At 49.4% G+C, this 20,038-nt stretch overlaps 1 protein-coding gene across 2 annotated transcripts in view; it reads left to right on the top strand.

Moving 5' to 3' along the window:
- The window catches only part of ak5 (adenylate kinase 5), a 123,480-nt gene that overhangs the window by 71,269 nt on the left and 32,173 nt on the right, over positions 1 to 20,038 (top strand). The window contains exons 8-10 of one of the 2 annotated variants that reach the window (XM_072510414.1): positions 4,623 to 4,693; positions 16,034 to 16,076; positions 17,920 to 17,955. In XM_072510414.1, coding sequence (XP_072366515.1) covers positions 4,623 to 4,693; positions 16,034 to 16,076; positions 17,920 to 17,955 — 150 coding nt within the window. The remainder of the gene's footprint in view (positions 1 to 4,622; positions 4,694 to 16,033; positions 16,077 to 17,919; positions 17,956 to 20,038) is intronic. The other variant, XM_072510415.1, reaches the window with a different exon arrangement.

Below are 20,038 nucleotides of genomic sequence, written 5' to 3'. Positions count from 1 at the left end.
GACGCCGCCATTTTGGACCGCGGACGCCACGAGGGAGAGATGGGCGCTGCCATTTTGTCCACCCCCGACCGCACTCGATCAGTGGACGCCGCCATCTTGGCTGAAGGACCCCGACACAGACGGCCACATACTGCCTGATTACGATGCTCAACTTCAACAACCACGTCTGGCTTCGACGACCCTCGACCAGTCGCAACCCCGGACCCTCCAGACTGCAACCACTACAGTCCTAGTGAATGGCTACGAGACGCCGTGTCTTATCGACTCTGGGAGCATGAGAGCTTCATTCATCCGGACACGGTAAGGCGCTGTTCCCTCATAATTCGGCCAAGCACCCAGAAAATTTTTCTGGCGGCGGGATCCCACTCCGTTCAGATCACGGGGTTCTGCATCGCTAACCTAACGGTGCAGGGGAGGGAGTTCCAAAATTACCGGCTGTATGTCCTCCCCCATCTCTGTGCCCCCACACTCCTAGGGTTGGACTTCCAATGCAACCTCCAGAGTTTAACATTTAAATTTGGCGGCCCTATACCCCCACTGACTGTCTGCGGCCTCGCGACCCTCAAGGTTGAACTGCCTTCCTTGTTTGTGAACCTCACCCCGGATTGCAAACCCGTCGCCACAAGGAGCAGACGGTACAGCGCCCAGGACCGAGCATTTATCCGGTCCGAAGTCCAGAGGCTGCTGAAGGAAGGCATCATCCAGGCGAGCAACAGTCCCTGGAGATCCCAGGTGGTAGTCGTTAAGACCGGGGAGAAACAGAGGATGGTCATCGACTATAGTCAGACCATCAACAGGTACACTCAGCTAGATGCGTACCCTCTCCCCCGCATATCCGACATGGTCAATCGGATTGCACAGTACAAGGTCTTTTCCACCGTGGACCTCAAGTCCGCCTACCACCAGCTCCCCATCCGTCCCGGTGACAGCAACTATACTGCCTTTGAAGCAGACGGGCGGTTATACCACTTTTTAAGGGTTCCATTCGGCGTCACGAACGGAGTCTCGGTCTTCCAACGAGAGATGGACCGAATGGTTGACCAGCACGGTTTATGGGCCATGTTCCCGTATCTCGACAATGTCACCATCTGCGGCCACGACCAGTAGGACCACGACACCAACCTCCAAAAATTCCTCCAGACCGCTCACGCCCTGAACCTGACTTACAACAAAGAAAAATGCGTGTTCTGCACCGATCGTCTAGCTATCCTGGGCTACGTAGTGTGTAATGGAGTGATAGGCCCAGACCCTGAACGCATGCGCCCCCTCATGGAGTTCCCTCTCCCCCACTGTGCCAAAGCCCTGAAACGTTGCCTGGGCTTCTTTTCTTATTACGCCCAGTGGGTTCCACAATACGCCGACAAGGCCCTGCACTAATCCAGTCCACTACTTTTCCCCTGACGACAGAGGCATGCCAGGCCTTTAGCCGCATCAAAGCGGATATCGCAAAGGCCACGATGCGCGCCATCGACGAGTCCCTCCCCTTCCAGGTCGAGAGCGACGCATTGGATGTAGCTCTGGCGGCCACGCTCAACCAAGCAGGCAGACCCGTGGCCTTCTTCTCCCGAACCCTCCACGCTTCAGAAATCCGCCACTCCTCAGTGGAAAAGGAGGCACAAGCAATAGTGGAAGCTGTGCGACACTGGAGGCATTACCTGGCCGGTAGGAGATTCACTCTCCTCACTGACCAACGGTCGGTTGCCTTCATGTTCGATAATGCACAGCGGGGCAAAATCAAGAACGACAAGATCTTGCGGTGGAGGATCGAACTCTCCACCTTCAATTATGAGATCTTGTACCGTCCCAGAAAGCTGAACGAGCCATCCGATGCCCTATCTCGCGGCACATGTGCCAATGTACAAGTGGACCGTCTACAAGCCCTCCACGAGGACCTCTGCCACCCGGGGGTCACTCGTTTCTACCACTTCCTTAAGGCCCGCAACCTCCCTTACTCCGTCGAGGACGTCCGAACAGTCACCAGAAACTGCCAGATCTGCGCTGAGTGCAAACCGCACTTTTTCAGGCCAGATAGAGTGCACCTGGTTAAGGCCTCTCAACCCTTTGAACGCCACAGTTTGGATTTCAAAGGCCCCCTCCCCTCCACCGATCGCAACGTGTACTTCCTGAACGTCGTTGACGAATACTCCCGTTTCCCTTTCGCCATCCCCTGCCCCGACATGACAGCGTCCACGGTCATTAAAGCCCTCGGTACCATTTTTACACTGTTCGGTTTCCCCGACTATATCCATAGCGACAGGGGGTCCTCCTTTATGAGTGACGAACTGCGTCAATTCCTGCTCAGCAAGGGCATAGCCTCGAGCAGGACGACCAGTTACAACCCCCGGGGGACCGGGTAGGTAGAAAGGGAGAATGGAATGGTCTGGAAGGCCGTCCTGCTGGCCCTCCGGTCTAGGAGTCTCCCAATTTCCCGCTGGCAGGAAGTCCTCCCAGATGCCCTTCACTCTATCCGGTCCCTGCTGTGCACCACCACGAATCAAACGCCTCACGAGCGCCTCCTCCTCTGGAACGCCACTTCCGACCTGGCTAGCAGCTCCGGGACCCATTCTGCTCCGGAAACGTGTGCGGGCACACAAGTCAGATCCGTTGGTGGAACGGGTGCATCTCCTTCACACCAACCCGCAATACGCCTATGTGGAGTACCCCGATGGCCGACAGGACACGGTCTCCCTGTGAGACCTGGCGCCCGCCGGAGCTACCCACACCCCCCAACGCCAATCACCACCTCCTCACTCCCGCCGGTTCATCCCGCAGCCACCCCCTTCCTGGGGAGTTTGGTTCTCCTCCCAGACCCGCCCAGGAGTAAGGACACAGGGGACAGCGCTACGCTCCCAGAGTCGATGGGACTCGAGCCAGCGCCATCATCACCACACCCGAGACGATCGTAAAGGACGACCAGGGCGCCCATCCGGCTCATCGAATCACTTTAACTCTCAACGTTTTCAGTTATTGTGTCTTGTTATAGTTATGGCATCATGCCGACCCTGTTTGGCCCATTGGCCCAGTTGAAGCGATAATTTTGTTTCTTGTTCAAAGTTACGGCACAGTACCGACTCTGTGAACCCCTACCACCATGCGAACCACCATCCCGCCGGGTTCTTTTTCAACAAGGGGTGAATGTGGTGGTATGTATTAGGGGTAATACGATACACCATGTGTCGCCAGGCTATTGGTGGAGGGATGCCAGGTCCTGATAGGATCTGCCACCTACTGGACTCCACCCAGAAATGCCGGTATAAGAACCCAGCTTTTCCCTCCATTTCCCTCAGCAGCTGCATTCTGTAACCACGCTGCTAGGGATAAAGTTCTGCTTAATAAAGCCTTCAATTGACATTGCCTCAACCTGCCTCGCATCATATTGACGGTGCTGCATCCACCAACTGTTCCATCGACCACTGGGCAGGCAGCACCCCCCCGTCGCCTTCCACCATCTTATCCTGTGGCGCACCACAAAGTCTCTCCTGCTCCAGCAGCTCTTTCCTCCTAGCACCACTTCTAGTCCGTGGATCCATCCACCAGCCACACCAGAGGAGTAAAACCTTCCCCGGGCACTCCTGCATCTCTGGCTCTCAAATACTTCGCCCTTTGGGCGGGGTGCCAAAGACCAAAGGAAATCTGCCTTGAGCGGAAGCCACCAAGTGTGCGACAGCTCACTCCATGGCCGCCACTGGATGACCCAATGTAGTTGACTCTTATCTGCCCTCTGTATGGCTGAGCAAGGGCATGAGAGATGGCTATTGAATGCAAGACTTGCCCACGATGCCCATATCTCATGAAAAAAAAAAATTCATAAATAAATTTAGAGTACCCAATTCATTTTTTTCCAATTAAGGGGCAATTTAGCGTAGCCAATCCACCTACCCTGCACATCTTTGGGTTATGGGGATGAAACCCACGCAGACACTGGGAGAATGTGCAAACTCCACACGGGACAGTAACCCAGGGCCGGGATCGAACCTGGGACCTCAGCGCTGTGAGTGAAAACATTTTTTAAACTCTAGCTGATACTAACACTCGCGGACACCATGAGAACTCCCCAGCTCCTCTTCCAGTGCTGCTATGGGCCCTTTTAATAACGTTTATTGTCACAAGTAGGCTTACATTAACACTGCAATGAAGTTACTGTGAAAAGCCCCTGGTCGCCGCATTCCGGCTCCTGTTCGGATATACTGAGGGAGAATTCAGAATGTCCAAATTACCTAACAGCACGTCTTTCGGGACTTGTGGGAGGAAACCGGAGCACCCGGAGGAAACCCACGCAGACACGGGGAGAACGTGCAGACCCCACACAGACAGTGATCCAACCGGGAATCGAACCTGGGACCCTGGCGCTGTGGAGCAACAGTGCTGGCCACTGTGCTACCGTGCTGCCCACTTCTAAGTGTACTGGAGAGCGCAGGTGGTTTAACATCTGACTGGAAAGTTTCACCCGAGGATTTGTGCTCGGGTCTCTGGGGTGGAACCTTCAGATTCAGAGGCAGGAGAGCTATCCACTAGTTGGTCCTAAAAGCGACATTTCCCATTGTGAACTGCAGTGGATCTCAGTCGGAGACAGATATTGCTTTGTTCTGAGGTCCTCACCCTATTTTCTTCATACCTACCAGGCCCCAGTGAACTAGACCTCAGTTTGCTCGTGGATCTGACCGATGGCGTTGAGTCGGACTCTGAAGATCGGGTAATATCACACAGTCATAACTTTCTTCTTATTACTAAACTCTTTTCGCGAACCCTTTTGGAAAGTAATTTTCAAGAATCTTAGATTGTTCCTCAGTAAAATCATTAGAAACAAATTCATAAGCTCATTCTTGCCATGTTGTCCCCAAGAATAGTATTTCTTGTCATTTTAAAAACAGAAAATATTGTATGGAGTGGAGAGAAATTGAGTTAACATTTAATAACCTTTCATCAGAATCCATTTTCAATTCGATGCTCTCTGACCTGCCGTGGGTGCCCCAGTATTTTCTATTTCTGATTTCCAGTAAACATCCTTTAATTGCTTTTTGTTCCGACATTTCTCGAGTCTGCATTGTAACTTTCCAATTTCGTCCGTGTTTCTTTTAAAATTTGATTGACTCTCATTACCAGAGAACCCTTGCATTTTGCTCTTAGATGTCACCATTTGGCCAACATTCAATATAATAGAACACGGCTTTAATGAATAGGTTGCTGGTTACAGATTTACACTGTGGCTCAACTGCTTAAAGTACTCCGGCACGCAGAGGGGTACAGCACGCCAGTGGGAGGGAAGGAGTGGGTGGAAGGGACCCAGTTCTCTCTTTCTCTCACGCTGACTCTACGCTGCTCTCCTGTGCAAATGTCAATGCTTCATGTGTGAGTCCAGGCAGTGGGAGAGGGCGTATCAGAAGTGAACCAGATCTATTTGTTATATTCATTCCCATCTGTAGCGACGCCAACATTTAATACACAATCCTGCCTTCCCGGAGAAAGTGGTAGAACGATTACAGTGTGTACTGCACAGAAACAGGCCATTTGGCCCATCCGGTCCATGCTGGTGTCTGTGTTCCATTGGAGCCTCCTCCCATCTTTCCCCGTCTAAATCTACCCTCGTAGCCGTCTATTCCCTTCTCCCTCGTGTGCTTGTGTAGCTTGGGCAGCACGGTAGCACAATGGTTAGCACAATTGCTTCACAGCTCCAGGGTCCCAGGTTTGATTCCCTGCTTGGGTCACAGTCTATGCGGAGTCTGCGCATCCTCCCCGTGTGTGCATGGGTTTCCTCCGGGTGCTCCGGTTTCCTCCCACAGTGGGAAAAAGGATGTGCAGGTTAGGTGGATTGGCCATGCTGAATTGCCCTGAGTGTCCAAAATTGCCCTTAGTGTTGGGTGGGGTTACTGGGTTATGGGGCTAGGGTGGAGGTGTGGGCTTGGGTAGGGAGCTCTTTCCAAGAGCCGGTGCAGACTCAATGAGCTGAATGGCCTCCTTCTGCACTGTAAATTCTATGGTCTATGGTTCCCCTTTAGTAATCTTCGTTTCAGGCACTCCCTGTGGGAGCGAGTTCCTCATTCTCACCACTATTTGAGTAAATTCCCTATTGGATTTCCTTGGGGACTATCTTATGTTCACGCCTTCTAGTACTGCTCATCCCCACAAGAGGAAACATTCTCTCTGCATCTATCACAACCTTTCATTAATTCAAGACTCCTGTCACCATAAGACACTAAGACATAGAGGCAGAATTAGGCCACTCGGCCCATCGAGTCTGCTCCGCCATTCAATCATGGCTGATATTTTTCTCATCCCCATTCTCCAGCCTTCTCCCCATAAACCCTGATCCCCTTATTAATCAAGAACCTATCTATCTCTGTCTTAAAGACACTCAGTGAATTGGCCTCCACAATCTTTTGCGGCAAAGAGTTCCACAGATTCATCACCCTCTGGTTGAAGAAATTCCTCCTCATCTCGGTTTTAAAGGATCGTCCCTTTAGTCTGAGATTGTGTCCACTGCTTCTAGTTTTTCCGAGACATCCTCTCCACGTCCACTCTATCCAGGCCTCGCAGTATCCTGTAAGTTTCAATAAGATCTCCCCTCATCCTCCGAAACTCCAATGAGTATAGACCCAGAGTCCTCAACCGCTCCTCATAAGACAAGCTGTTCATTTCAGGGACCATTCTTGTGAACCTCCTCTGACCCTTTCCAATGCCAGCTCATCCTTCCTTAGATACGGGACCCAAAACCGCTCACAATACTCCAAATGGGGTCTGACCAGAGCCTTATACAGCCTCAGAAGTACATCCCTGGCCTTGTATTCTAGTCCTTTTGACATGAATGCTAACATTGCATTTGCCTTCCTAACTGCCAACTGAACCTGCACGTTAACCTTAAGAAAATCATGAACAAGGACTCCCAAGTCCCTTTTTTGTGCTTCTGATTTCCGAAGCATTTCCCCGTTTAGAAAATAGTCTATGCCTAAATTCCTCCTTCCAAAGTGCGTAACCTCACACTTTTCCACATTGTATTGCCACTTCTTTGCCCACTCTCCTACCTTGTCCAAATCCTTTTGTAGCCCCCTTGCTTCCTCAATACTACCTGTCCCTCTACAGATCTTTGTGTCATCTGCAAACTTAGCAACAGTGCCTTCAGTTCCTTCTTCCAGATCATTAATGTATATTGTGAAAAGTTGTGGTCCCTGAGGCACACCACCAGTTACTGGCTGCCATCCTGAAAAAGACCCCTTTTACCCCCACTCTCTGCCTTCTGCCAGTCAGCCAATCCTCTATCCATGCCAGGATCTTACCCTTAACACCATGGGCTCTTAACGTATTTAACATTCTCCTATACGGCACCTTGTCAAAGTCCTTTTGGAAATCTAAATAAATCAAGTGGTCCAATGTCTATTTTTGCCTTTCTCTTTTGGGGGGTTATATTGGAAAAAAACCCTTCCTATCTTCTTTTACATTACTAGTTAGCTTGCACTCATTTTTCATCTTCTCTCCCCTTATTGCTTTTTTAGTTGTCTTCTGCTCGCTTTTAAAGGCTCCCAATCCTCTGGCTTCTCACTAATCCTCGCCACTTTGTATGCTTTTACTTTTATGCTGTCCTTGACTTCCCTCGTCAGCCATGGATGCCTTGTCCTCCCCTTAGCATGTTTCCTCCTCCTTGGGATGAATTTCTGTTGTGGCTCCCGAATAACCCCCCAAAAACTCACCACGCATGAGAATGAGGCCATCAGTGTCAGTGCCATCTAGCCAGGTCCCACCTTCCAGCTTTGTATATGGTCGGTGTGGCTTTTGCAACTGTTAACACCCATATTGCGGTGAGTCTGGAGTCAAAGAACAAAGAACAATGCACAGGAACAGGCCCTTCGGCTCTTTAAGCCTGCGCCGATCACGTGTCCTATCTAGATCAACCTCCTGTATCCTTCTACCCGTCTGTTCATGTTCCCAGCCAGATAAGTCTTAAAGGTCGCTAACGTATCTGCCTCAACCACCTCACTTGGCCGTGCATTCCAGGCCACCACCACCCTCTGTGGAAAAAAACTTCCTCCGCACATCTCCATTGAATCTTTCCCCCCTCACCTTGAACTTGTGTCCCCTCCAACAGCCTCCAACTGTTCACCCTATCTATACCCCTCATAATTTTATAAACTTCTATCAGGTCGCCCCTCAGCCTTCGACTCTCTAGGGAGAACAATCCCAGTTTATTCAATCTCTCCTCATAGCTAATACCCTCCATACCAGGCAACATCCTGGTCAACCTTTTCTGTACTCTCTCCAAAGCCTCCATGTCCTTCTGGTACTGCAGTGACCAGGATTGGACACAGTATTCCAAATGTGGCCCAACCAACGTTCTATATAACTGTAACATAATTTTTGAGCTTTTATACTCGAGACCCCGTCCTATGAAGGCAAGCATGCCATATGCTTTCTTTATCACCATTTCCACCTGTGCTGCCACTTTTACGGATCTGTGGACCTGCATGCCCAGATCTCTCTGTGTCTCTATGCTCCTGATGGTTCTGCCATTTATTTTATAGCTCCCACCCGAATTGGGTCTACCAAAATGCATCACCTCGCATTTCTCCGGGTTAATTCCATCTGTCATTTCTCCGCCAATTTTGGTCCGTCAGACCAGATGATCTGGTTTTTTTTGCATAAAGGACATTAGTCAACTGGTTGTATTTTGATGATGTGTTCACTTTTGCTCACACCAACTTGCTATTTCCAAATTTTAAAAAACTATTTCATGAGAATTGGCCGTCGCTGGCTAGGCCAGAAGTCATTGCCCTTCCTGAATTACCCTTGAACTGAGTGGCTTGCACAGACATTTCTTTAAGAGTCAAGCGTATTGCTGTGGGTCTGGAGTCACATGTAGGCCAGACCAGGTAAGGACATTAGTGAACCAGATGGGTTTTTGTGACAATCAATTTCATAATCTTTATTGTCACAAGTAGGCTTACATTAACACTGCAATGAAGTTACTGTGAAAAGCCCCTAGTCGCCACATTCCGGCGCCTGTTCGGGTACACAGAGGGAGAATTCAGAATGTCCAATTCACCTAACAGCACGTCTTTTGGGACTTGTGGGAGGAACCCGGAGGGAACCCACGCAGACACGGGGAGAACGTGTAGACTCCACGCAGACAGTGACCCAAGCCGGGAATCGAACCAGGGACCCTGGTACTGTGAAGCCATAGTGCTAACCACTATGCTACCGTACTGCCCATAATCAACATTGGCTTTGTGGTCATCATTAGACTATTCATTCTAGATTTTCATTGAATTCAAATGTCATCATGTGCTGTGGTGGGATTCGAACCGGGTTCCCCAGGGTGTCTGGATTACTACTCCATTGCCATGATTGTATTTGGAATTTGGATTTATTATTAGTAATCCAAGCTAAATTGCCAGTCTGTTAGATAACCACAAAACCACTTATAATGGTCACTCTTTCGCCATCCCAGCCTCTACCACACTCAGTTTGTCCCTCACTCTTACCATCTTTCTCCACTCCTCCTCCCCAGTGTCTGCCAAAGACTCTGTTCCCAGAGTCCGCACCTTCCCTCCCGAGTCTTTCCAGTCAGCTGGCTCCCTGTTCCCTATCCTTGTGACAGCAGAATGAAGGAGAGTCATGTCCAAGCTTCGCACAACCTTACGCCATAACCGCAACGGAAGTGTCTGGAACTCCCTCCCGAGGTGCATTGTGGGTGCAGTTGGACGGCAGTGGTTCAAGAAGGCAGCCCAGCACCACCTCCTCAAGGGGCAACTAGGAAGGGGCCACACGTGCTGGCCTAGCTCAGGACACCCACATCCCATAAACGACCAGTGAAAAGAATCATTTCCATTTTTCCTCAAAATCTACAGGATATCCATCGACCCTATCTCCGGGGAACTGGAACCCCATTGTTCTCGAAAGGAAATGTAAAAACCAAGAGTTAACGTGACTGCCTCCAACCGACTCCCCTCCCCCACACTGAACAAACACGTATTCCAAATGCCACCATCAAGCTTGTCTCCTTGACATTAACAGTCCTCGCTGCGGCAATGAAATTGTGTTTGCTGAAAGCGTTTCGCGAAAAAAATTAAATATCGCTTGACTTCTATTAACATGGAGTCCAGCTGTGAGGAATATGACAGTTAATGGGAAACGCTGAAGCGGATTTAAAATGATGTGTGTGGGTGAATTAAAGCATCTCTCATTATCCTCGTTCCCTATCTTTCTACATTCCTTTCACGGGGGCCTGTCAGGGGCTCGTATTTAAATGAGGCTAGAAAAAAAAGCCTGTCGGAATGGAATTAATTTTCCATTGAAAGCTCCTTTTGTTGCAGAAATCCATCTCCTTTATCAGGATAAATCGGCACACATAAAACTTTGTTCCTCTTGGTGGCTCCCTGCACAGGAGGGAGCCATCCAGCCCCATCCTGTCTACGCCAGCTCTCTGAAAATGTTGTGCGAATTAGTCCCATTGCTTTGCCCTTTCGCCACAGCCTTGAGATGTTTTCCTGCCCTTTTAAAAGCTACCATCGATTGATTCTGCTTTTCTACCCTTTTAGGCAACGCATTTCAGATCTTAACAACTTACTGCACCAGATTATCCTCATCTCTTCTCTGATCCTCTTTTTCCACTCACCTCGACGTAGAATTTACAGTGCAGAAGGAGGCCATTCAGCCCATCGAGTCTGCACCTTGGAAAGAGCACCCTAATTAAGCCCACGCCTCCACCCCATCTAACCTTTTGGACACTAAGGGGCAATTTATCATGGCCAATCCACCTAACCTGCACATCTTTGGACTGTGATGAAACCGGAGCACCCGGAGGAAACCCACGCAGACACAGGAGAAAGTGCAAACTCCACACAGACAGTGACCCAAGGCTGGAATTGAACCCGGGACCCTGGAGCTGTGAGGCAGCAGTGCTAACCACCGTGCCACCGCCCCTTTTCTGTTAATGTTCTCACAACAACAACCCTTCTCCAGTAGAAACACTTTCTCCTTATTTACTCCATCAAAACCTCTCATAGTTTTGACCGTGACGATTAAATGTCACCTTCACCTTTTTCCCATACCCCAGCCCACCCATCACCATTAAAGTTGCAGCAGGACTACTTCCCTCTTGCCTGGGAATGGCAAGTTCAGGGTTATTCATCAGCAGGAGCAAGTGATTAAACTACCTGTGTTTATACACATCCAGGTATTTCTGTAAATGGCACGGTTGCATTGTGGCTTACCTGATCACATAACGCATTCTGCTGCTGGGATCCTGCTGTGCGCAAGTTGGCTGCCACGTCGCAACAGTGATTGCTATTCAAAATAGTATTGCGTCAGCTGAAGAGCACTTCAGGGTTTCCATGAATTGCTGAACAGGCTCTCGAGGAGCGCATGTCTTCTCCTTTCTGCCTCATCTCTCAGCCGCATTTTCGCTCACGTTTGCCTTGGCTCGGGGTATCGTGAATGAACCCTCCTTCCCTGCCCTGGGGCAGCACGGTAGCACAAGTGGCTAACACTGAGACTTCACAGCGCCACGGTCCCAGGTTCGATTCCCCGCTGGGTCACTGTCTGTGTGGAGTCTGCACGTCCTCCCCGTGTCTGCGTGGGTTTACTCCGGGTGCTCCGGTTTCCTCCCACAGTCCAAAGACGTGGAGGTTAGGTGGATTGGCCATGATAAATTGCACTTTGACCAAAAAGGTTAGGAGGGGTTTTGGGTTATGGGGTTACTGGGATAGGGTGGAAGTGAGGGCTTCAGTGGGTCGGTGCAGACTCGATGGGCCGAATGGCCTCCTTGTGCACTGTATGTTCTATGTTCTATTGTCCGAGAATCAATTAAGCTATTTGGAAGCTAGTCGTCTAAATCGAGCTGGTACATCGCAGCTCACCTCTGGGCTTTAATGGATCTGGGCATCGCCGATGAGGCCAACATTTATTGTCCATCACACCTCTTTGACCAAGCTTTTAGTCATCTGTCCTTAGATTTCTTCTTGTGGCTAAGTGTCGAGTTTTGCTTCATAATGCTCCTGTGACGTACCCGAGCAAGTTCTTTATGCTGAAAAGAAGGTGCTACACAAATACAAAGTGTTGTTATTCACCCTTCATTGTCCTTGGGAAGATGCTGAACATATGGATGATAATGGCATAGTGTAGGTTAGATGGCTTTTGTTTCGGTGCAACATCGTGGGCCGAAGGGCCTGTACTGCGCTGTATTGTTCTATGTTCTATGTTCTAACTACATTCTTGGGCCAATGCCATCCATCTGGTGCAGGTAGAGCACAAAGCAGCTATTGCGGAAGTTCTAAGAGTTTTGACCGAGCGACAGTGACGGAACAGTGACATAATTCCAAATTAGGATATAATTTGGAGGGGAACTTGCGGATATTAATGGAGTTTAATACAGAAAAGTGTGAGGTGATTCATTTTGGAAGGAATAACAGGAAGACAGAGTACTGGGCTAATGGTAAGATTCTTGGCAGTGTGGATGAGCAGAGAGATCTCGGTGTCCATGTACATAGATCCCTGAAAGTTGCCACCCAGGTTGAGAGGGTTGTTAAGAAGGCGTACGGTGTGTTAACTTTTATTGGTAGAGGGATTGAGTTTCCGAGCCATGAGGTCATGTTGCAGCTGTACAAAACTCTGGTGCGGCCGCATTTGGAGTATTGCGTGCAATTCTGGTCACCGCATTATAGGAAGGATGTGGAAGCATTGGAAAGGGTGCAGAGGAGATTTATCAGAATGTTGCCTGGTATGGAGGGAAGATCTTATGAGGAAAGGCTGAGGGACTTGAGGCTGTTTTCGTTAGAGAGAAGAAGGTTAAGAGGTGACTTAATTGAGGCATACAAGATGATCAGAGGATTGGATAGGGAGGACAGTGAGAGCCTTTTTCCTCGGATAGTGATGTCTAGCACGAGGGGACATAGCTTTAAATTGAGGGGAGATAGATATAAGACAGATGTCAGAGATAGGTTCTTTACTCAGAGAGTAGTAAGGGCGTGGAATGCCCTGCCTGCAACAGTAGTGGACTCGCCAACACTAAGGGCATTCAAATGGCCATTGGATAGACATATGGACAATAAGGGAATAGTGTAGATGGGCTTTAGAGTGGTTTCACAGGTTGGCACAACATCGAGGGCCGAAGGGCCTGTACTGCGCTGTGATATTCTATGTTCTATTGGTGTCTGCTGCCCTTGTTCCCCTAGGTACTGTGACGCTGTTGAAGGGGCCTTGGTGAATTACTGCCGTGCATTTTGTATGTGGTACACACAGCTGCCATGGTGTGCCAGTGATGGAGGGAGTCAATGGGCAAGATTCTCTGGCCTCCCAGCCGTGTGTTTCTCCGCAGCGGGAGGCGGCACGCCGTTCGCTGGCGGCAGGATCCTCTACCCCCACCCCAAGGGGACTTCCCATTGAAGCCACCCCACGCCACCGGAAAACCCTCGGGCAGGGGTGCACTGCCAGCGGGAAAAGAGAATCCCGCTGCCAGCAAGCAGCCAGAGAATCCCGGCCAATGTTTAAAGCTGTGTGCGAGATTTTGATCATTTGTCCTGGATGTGTTGAACTCCTTGAGTGTTGTTGCAGCCGAACACGTCCGGTCAAGTGCTGAGTATTCCTTCACACCCCTGACTTGGGCCTTGTGGGTGGTGAGTGACCTTTGTGCAGTCAGGAAGTGAATTACTCCACGGAATTCCCTGCCTCGCACATAGAACATAGAACATAGAACAATACAGCGCAGTACAGGCCCTTCGGCCCACGATGTTGCACCGAAACAAAAGCCATCTAACCTACACTATGCCATTATCATCCATATGTTTATCCAATAAACTTTTAAATGCCCTCAATGTTGGCGAGTTCACTACTGTAGCAGGTAGGGCATTCCACGGCCTCACTACTCTTTGCATAAAGAACCTACCTCTGACCTCTGTCCTATATCTATTACCCCTCAGTTTAAAGTTATGTCCCCTCGTGCCAGCCATATCCATCCGCGGGAGAAGGCTCTCACTGTCCACCCTATCCAACCCCCTGATCATTTTGTATGCCTCTATTAAGTCTCCTCTTAACCTTCTTCTCTCCAACGAAAACAACCTCAGGTCCATCAGCCTTTCCTCATAAGATTTTCGCTCCATACCAGGCAACATCCTGGTAAATCTCCTCTGCACCCGCTCCAAAGCCTCCACGTCCTTCCTATAATGCGGTGACCTGAACTGTACGCAATACTCCAAATGCGGCCGTACCAGAGTTCTGTACAGCTGCAACATGACCTCCTGACTCCGGAACTCAATCCCTCTACCAATAAAGGCCAACACTCCATAGGCCTTCTTCACAACTCTATAAACCTGGGTGGCAACTTTCAGGGATCTATGTACATGGACACCTAGATCCCTCTGCTCATCCACACTTCCAAGAACTTTACCATTAGCCAAATACTCCGCATTCCTGTTATTCCTTCCAAAGTGAATCACCTCACACTTCTCTACATTAAACTCCATTTGCCACCTCTCAGCCCAGCTCTGCAGCTTATCTATATCCCTCTGTAACCTGCTACATCCTTCCACACTATCGACAACACACATGCTTTGGGAATTGTACCGCAAAACCTGCCATTTCTGTGCTGTTAATCCCATGAGGAGGGAAGAGTCCCGAATTCCAAAATATTGATCTACAAATAGAGATCAGTGCAGCAAGAGGAACCCAGTCAACCCCTGCATCTGTCCAGATGTTTACTTCAACCCCACATCTGTAGAAGCCAAATATCTGGATAATTTGTCTTTTTCGCTAATGTTCGTCTGAGCTCTCCTGAAAGTGTTAATTTGAGTTGGGGTCCATGTTCATGGGGTACTGGTACCTTACCTAAGTAGCAACAGCTGGCACCTACCTAGCTACACCCGGCCTGACATCCCCTCATCCCACCTTGTCTAGACTGGCATCCACCCTGCCATTTCCCTCATGCAACCCACCTCGACACCCAGCCTGGCGCCCATCCGAGCAGAGGGTGAAGGGTGTTAGGATCCCGAATGTGAACCCAAATATTTGTAATTTGTAAAACAGTGAGGAAATGTTGCTGTGCCACAGGAGTAATAACTCTGACCAATGGGTATCTTATGTAAAACAAACTTGAATTTAAACACTGAATTAATCACATTAGCAACAAAGAAATAGCTTTACAGTTAACAGTTGCAACTGTTCTTAAGTATAAGAGAAAACCGTAACTTACTTCCTTAACCTGCCTCTACATTCTGATTAAGCAATACATTTCACATACCATCTGCGTAAAGTTAACAACCAGAGTTTTATTTACTTTTCTCTGTGCAGATTCTTTAGAGGGAACTCTTTCATGACCAAACTGAAACGCCTCTCTTCAGGTGCAAGTTATCGGACCAACTGCTTTTCACGTAGACCTGGCTCCTCCCATTAAATACATCATTTGTACCCAAAGCATACAGCATTTTTTGTCTCTTCTTACAAGGTGTCCCTTGACTTGTTTAGCCAGGGCCACACACAATACCCATCAAATTATCTCCACCCCAAGAAGCCTTCAAATCTAAACAATATTCTATTAGCTCGCTATCTGTAAACAAGTAAATGGCTCTCAAGATCTATTAGCAGAACACTTCACCTGCAAATCAATGATGACCTCACGTTTACAACACCTTAATCACCACTGTAGCAGTCATACTGTCTGTGTGCATCGTAACCCAGGTTTTAATAACACTACAGCAAAGTATATAAAATATGACAATTTCTTACATTCATCACAAGGGTCGGAAACTCTCAGTGACTCTCATTCCATTAAAAAACAATTGTGTGGGTGTTTCATGTTTATTGCCTCACAAAGGTGTGTTCGCCCCATTCCCAAAACTATGGTGCAGGTGTAATGCAATGATGTTGCAAATATTCCCAGTCATACATACACATCGATTTGATTACTATATCATTGATACTCAAGTCTTTACTAAAGAACGATGCTCACTCAAACTATATGAATGTCAAATAACAGCCTTCAATAACTGTATGACTCAAAAACCCTTAACATCTATTTCAATAAAATTTGCCGCTTTACCTTTGCATTTGACAGATGGATAACCAGTCCGCAACATCGGAAGATACCAAACTGGAAGGTTAGTATTGGTTTTAATTTGGAATCCCTAATTAGTTGGCAAGAGGACTCTGATGGGGATGATGGCATGGAAAATGTACCAGGGAACAGTTAACTGCCAAGCCTTTGTTTAAATTCGAACCAGGCACTGGAAAAGGCATTGCCATGGGGTATTCATTATAAGATCATAAGAGGAGAGGGAGGGGAAGAGTGCCACCGTTTTTAGGTTCTGGGCAGAATGAGGTTGAGTAGGAGTTGTTAACATTGGGAAGCAAGCTATGCACCAGGAAACGTGTATGGATCTCCCTCTCCACTCTCCGTACCAAAACAATGCTACCGTGGGCAGCACGGTACCATTGTGGATAGCACAATTGCTTCACAGCTCCAGGGTCCCAGGTTCGATTCTGGCTTGGGTCACTGTCTGTGCGGAGTCTGCACATCCTCCCCGTGTGTGCGTGGGTTTCCTCCGGGTGCTCCGGTTTCCTCCCACAGTCCAAAGATGTGCAGGTTAGGTGGATTGGCCATGATAAATTGCCCTTAGTGTCCAAAATTGCCCTTAGTGTTGGGTGGGGTTACTGGGTTATGGGGATAGGGTGGAGGTGTTGACCTTGGGTAGGGTGCTCTTTCCGGGGGCTGGTGTAGACTCGATGGGCCAAATGGCCTCCTTCTGCACTGTAAATTCTATAATAATCTATAAAATGTCTGCTCACAAACCCTGCCAATTACATAATTCACTTTTAAAATGATTCATGGGTCTTGTACCTACATTGCATTGTGGCAGAGAACATTGCATGATGAATATTAGAAACCTGGAAATCGCTTCCTCCACAAAAAGCACTGGACAAAGGGTCCATTGAAGTTTTTGAGTGAGATTGATAGATTTCTGTGAGCTAACCACAGAATATGGATCAAAAGCAGGTGTATAGAGGGAGCAACAGAGCAATCGTGATCCAATAGAACGATGGGAGGGGCCTTTTTGTCACAACCTCAGGACATCCGAAGTGCTTTTTGGGTTAAAAGTCACTTCTAACCCTATGCATAAGGATAGATCTATCAATTACCCTTCCCATAAAAATCATTCAATCTCCGATCTGAAACTTTTACTTTGTCCCCTTGCCTCACTCTGATTTCGATGGGAAGGGAATCCCAGATTTCCTCGACCTTGTCAGTGGAGAAGTGCTTCCTGACATCACTCCTGGACAACTTAATAATAATAATCGTCATTATTGTCACAAGTAGGCTTACATTAACACTGCAATGAGGTTACTGTGAAAAGCCCCTAGTCGCCCCACACTCCGCCGCCTGTTCGGGGACACGGAGGGAGAATTCAGAATGTCCAATTCACCGAACAAGCCCGTCTTTAGCTCTTATTCCAAAGGTTGAGTAGAGGGAGTTGTCACAGTAGAGAAACATTCACCAGTAAATCAGTATTGATCTCGAGAGTCACACAGCACAGAAACAGGCCCTTCGGCCCACCATCAAATACTAATCCCATTTACCAGCACTTGGCCCTTAGCCTTGGCGATCTCCCGCTCTCCACTCTGCGTAGCAACACAAATCCTACTCTTCTGCCCACTCACCGCCTCGTTGTAGACTTTTCCTCATCATCTATCAAGCAAATTCTGTAATCACCCATACCGAAGGCAATAAAAGTTTACTCATCAGGAATTTGGTATTAAAATGCAACCATGAGTGGAAATGTGATTCATATAAAATTACCCAAAGACAGTTAGTCTCCTACTTCGTTTTATTTATCTATTTTGTCTTAGCCACAAAATCTGAAGTGTGAAGGAAGCTCAGAGACACCGCTTCTCCAGCCTGTTTGCGAATTGATTTTTCTTTTAACCATTTTTTTCTTTTCGCAGAAAATTTGAAGCAAACCAAAATCATCTTTGTTATTGGTAAGGAGCATTTACCCTCCCGACTCTCCTGTTACTTGGGACTGGCTAATTGTACCAGCCAACACATTCTTAAGTTGTATGATGCAGACTGCACCAGTACCACGTGGAACACAATCAATTCCACTGTAAAATGTTCCGGGATTCGCCGAGTCCGTGATTGACACTCGGGAGGCTGACAAGCTGCGGCCGCACATACACATTACACTCCCCGAAAAGTTGGCTCTGGTTGTGCTGGAGCGCGCCCATACAGCTGGGGGGCCAGCTGGGGCCAGAGGGCACCCAGGGGAGGGGGGTGTCCTGGGGGGACACCTATACGCCCCATGGCCCTAAGTTCAAAGTGGGCTGTTAGCGATATGCACAGCTGCATGGCTGCATTGCTGGCTGCGGCAATGGTGTTCCATGCCGTCCACCCCAACCCCACAGCCCACCTCCTGGCCACCCCCTACTAAACCCCCCTCCCCCGCAGCAGCCGCCACGCCGGTTTCACAATTTTTAAAAAGCACAAGTGAACCGCGCTGCCGGGAACTCAGCCTATCGCAGGCGGAGAATCGTGGAGGCCCCGGAGAATACCGTGCCGGGACCGCTAATGAAAATGAAAATCGCTTATTGTCACAAGTAGGCTTCAAATGAAGTTACTGTGAAAAGCCCCTAGTCGCCACATTCCGGCGCCTGTTCGGGGAGGCTGGTACAGGAATCGAACTGTGCTGCTGGCCTGCCTTGGTCTGCTTTCAAAGCGAGCGATTTAGCCCTGTGCTAAACAGCCCCTGACAAGTAAACGGTGTCTACTATACGTGCGGAATGAAACGCATTGATGCCGTTTTTTAGGTGACAGCGAATCGCGATTTGGCGTCATTTTGCCGTCGGAAGCTATTATCCGCCCAATCGCATTTCCCGATTTCGCTGTCGGCCAATGGAGAATCCCGGCCAATTCCGTTCACGACACCAGGACGCCGCAAAGCGCTTCACAAGCAAGGAAGTACATTTTTTTTTGTCAACTAGCCACTGTCGTAGGGAAACGTGACAGCCGGGGCTACGCACAGCAAGATCCCAAAATGACCACTGTGATAACGACCAGCTTTCCTTTGAAATAAAATCAAAACAGAAATTGTTGGAAACACTCAGCAGTTCTGGGCAGCATCTGTGGCGGGAGAAACGAGAGTTACCGTTTCAGTTCATGGGACGACCCGTTTCTTGATCCACAGATGCTGCCAGATCTGCTGAGCGTTTCCCGCATTTTCTGTTCAGATTCCAGGGGCGAAATTCTCCGTTATCGGCGGAAACTCCGCCGATCGGCGCAAAAAACGGCGCAAATCCCACTTGCGTCACGTCATAAAAATGGGCCGATAGTCTGCGGCCCGAAATGGGCTAGCAGCGACGTAACGGGATCCGCGCTTGCGCAGTGGTTCACGCCGTGCAGCGTCATACGCGCTGCACGGCGTGACGGCTCATAAGGCCGCGCAGCTCCCCCCCACCCGACCGGAACAGCCGACCGCAACACCCGACTTGATGGCTGGCCGTCGCTCAGCCCCGAGGTTCGAGTCACGCGATGTGGAGGCGCTCCTGGATGCGGTGGAGCAGAGGAGGGACGCCCTGTATCCCGGGCACGGCCGCAGAGTTGCCCCACGCCACAGCCGGCGTCTGTGGAGGGAGGTGGCAGAGGCCGTCACCGCTGTGGCCCTAACACCACGGACAGGCACCCAGTGCCACAAGAAGGTGAACGACCTCGTCAGAGCAGGCAGGGTGAGCGTCCCCCATATCCCCCATATCCCCCCCTCCCCCATATCCCCCCTCCCCCATATCCCCCCCTCCCCCATATCCCCCCCTCCCCCATATCCCCCCCTCCCCCCTCCCCCATATCCCCCCCTCCCCCATATCCCCCCCTCCCCCATATCCCCCATATTCCCCCCTCCCCCATTATCCCCCCTCCCCCATATCCCCCCTCCCCCATATCCCCCATATCCCCCATATCCCCCCCTCCCCCATATCCCCCCCTCCCCCATATCCCCCCTCCCCCATATCCCCCCTCCCCCATATCCCCCCTCCACCATATCCCCCATATTCCCCCCCTCCCCCATATCCCCCA

Source organism: Scyliorhinus torazame, chromosome 7 (genome assembly GCF_047496885.1).
Source record: "Scyliorhinus torazame isolate Kashiwa2021f chromosome 7, sScyTor2.1, whole genome shotgun sequence".
In the NCBI taxonomy this organism is placed as follows: Eukaryota; Metazoa; Chordata; class Chondrichthyes; order Carcharhiniformes; family Scyliorhinidae; genus Scyliorhinus; species Scyliorhinus torazame.
The sequence above is the reverse complement of the archived record's forward strand: the minus strand, read 5'-3'. Positions and strand labels throughout refer to the sequence as shown.